The 2,063-nt window shown below is 52.1% G+C and overlaps 1 protein-coding gene across 1 annotated transcript in view; it reads left to right on the top strand.

Moving 5' to 3' along the window:
- The window catches only part of ADGRA2 (adhesion G protein-coupled receptor A2), a 58,159-nt gene that overhangs the window by 1,809 nt on the left and 54,287 nt on the right, over positions 1-2,063 (top strand). Inside the window, exon 3 of the mRNA XM_011960756.1 lies at positions 1,652-1,763. Within this exon, the coding sequence (XP_011816146.1) occupies positions 1,652-1,763 (112 nt within the window). The remainder of the gene's footprint in view (positions 1-1,651; positions 1,764-2,063) is intronic.

The raw sequence follows: 2,063 nt of genomic DNA, 5'->3' as shown, positions 1-2,063 counted from the left end.
CAGATGGGAAGCCAGGCCTGGATGGGCACGGGCCCCCCCAATCCCCCGAAAAGGCCCTCCCTGTTGTGGCCTGGTAAGGCTGCGGATGGGAAAGGCTCCCAAGTCCTGATCCATCCGTAAGACCCTGGGCAAGAGAAAGCCACACTTTCCCCTGAGCTCCAAGGAGCCTGGGAGCTACCGGGGGAGGAACAGGAGGAGAAGGGGAGGGTGGAGGCCAGGCCTGTAGCCCTCACTGGCTCTCTTCCTCTTTCTCCCCTCTACTCCCTCCAGCAAGGCAGATCTCACCTCTGTCTAAGGTGCCAAGCTCTTCCCTGCCTGGAATTAGGGAAGGCTCCCCGCTGCCCTCTTTACCTGGCTAACACCTGTTGATCCTTCAGGTCAGCTTAGCCATTGCATCCTCAGAGTGGCCTTTCCTGATCCTCATGGAAACTGAGGGCTTCTGCCCCGATCCTCTCTAATGCCCCCTTCCCCTTCACAGCACTGACACAATGTCGAATTATAGTCATGTGTGTCCATGTTTGCTCAATAACTGCCTCTTCAGGGCCAGGCACAGTGGCTCATGCCTATAATGCCAACAGTTTGGGAGGCCGAGGTGGGAGGATTGCTTGAGGCCAGGAGTTTGAGACCAGCCTGGGCAACATAGCGAGACCCTATTTCCACACACAAAAATTTTTTAATTAACTGGGTGTGGTAGGGTGTGCTTATACTCCAGCTACTTAGGAGGCTGAGGCAGGAGGATCGCTTGAGCCCAGGAGTTTGAGGTTACCGTGAGCCATGATCACACCACTGCACTCTAGCCTATGAGACAGAGCAAGACCTTGTCTCTAGAAAAAATATTAATAATAGCTACCTCTCCTGGATTTTCAACTCCATGAGGGCAGTGACTATCTCTTTCTTGTTTACCATGAAATCTGCAGCACCTAGAAGAGGGACAAGTCAAACTCTTTGATTTCCTCCCCAAATCTTATCCTTCCAGAGTCTTCTCCAGCTTAGGAAGAGGTCATTCCATTCTTCTCATGGCTGACGCCAAACACCTAAGAGGACATTCTTGACCAATGCTTCTGACACCCCTCTTCCCATGTGTTGGAAAATCCTATGGGACTCGGCCTGCAGACTACACCAGGATCCAGCCCCTTTTCACCTCCTTCCTCATCCCCTTTGTCCAAGAGGCCTCCACTGGCCTGTGGGCCTGGCCTCCTCACTGTCTCCTGTTCCCCCACTGGTCCCACCACTCTTGATCCTCCACAGAGACAGCACAGAGGCCATTTATTTATGTATTTATTTGAGACGGACTCGCTCTGCCACCCAGGCTGGAATGCAACGGCACAATCTCCGCTTACCGCAACCTCCGCCTTCTTGGTTCAAGCGGTCCCCCTGCCTCAGCCTCTTAGCCACTGTGGTCATCATGCAGGAAGTAGTCCTCATCTGCAGGACTGTGAGTAGATTTCATTTAAAGGATAGATTGGACTTTAATAGCGACAGAGATTATGACCCTTTCCTGCAGGAATGTCTGAATTATGCTTAGGTACCTTGTATGTGGTGGAATCAGATCACCAAAGAGAAGCCCTCACAGGCCTAAATATTTATCTGCATAGCATCCAACGGTTCTGATTCATTCCTTCATGAGCTGTTCTCCATCATGAACACCCAGCAAGGTGTTCATGCTGCTCCAACAGGACCAGCAGCTCAGCTGTCCTCACAGGGAGATGCAGGACAGGCACGAGAGCTCAGAGGAAGCCCTGGGGAGCCATCTTGCGAGGGAGGTGAGGGCAGGGGTCACCTTGTCATTCTGAGCCAATGGAACCCTGGAGAAATGCCACGTTTGCGTTCTCCAGCCAATTATGGGCCATTATCTCAACCACTGTTGACCTGAGTCTGGTTGTTAAAATCTGGAAGACAACAAGACACAGAAGGAAATTAGAAAACCTTAGCATTAAAAGGTAAGGCCATGCATGGTGGCTCACGCCTGCAATCCCAGCATTTTGAGAGGCCGAGGTGGAAGGATTGCTGGAGCCCAGGAGTTCAGGGCTGATGTGAGCTATGGTCACAGCACTGCACTGCAG

The sequence above is a fragment of the Colobus angolensis genome, unplaced genomic scaffold (assembly GCF_000951035.1).
Source record: "Colobus angolensis palliatus isolate OR3802 unplaced genomic scaffold, Cang.pa_1.0 Scaffold52, whole genome shotgun sequence".
Taxonomy (NCBI): Eukaryota; Metazoa; Chordata; class Mammalia; order Primates; family Cercopithecidae; genus Colobus; species Colobus angolensis.
This window is presented reverse-complemented; position numbering and strand designations above follow the sequence as displayed.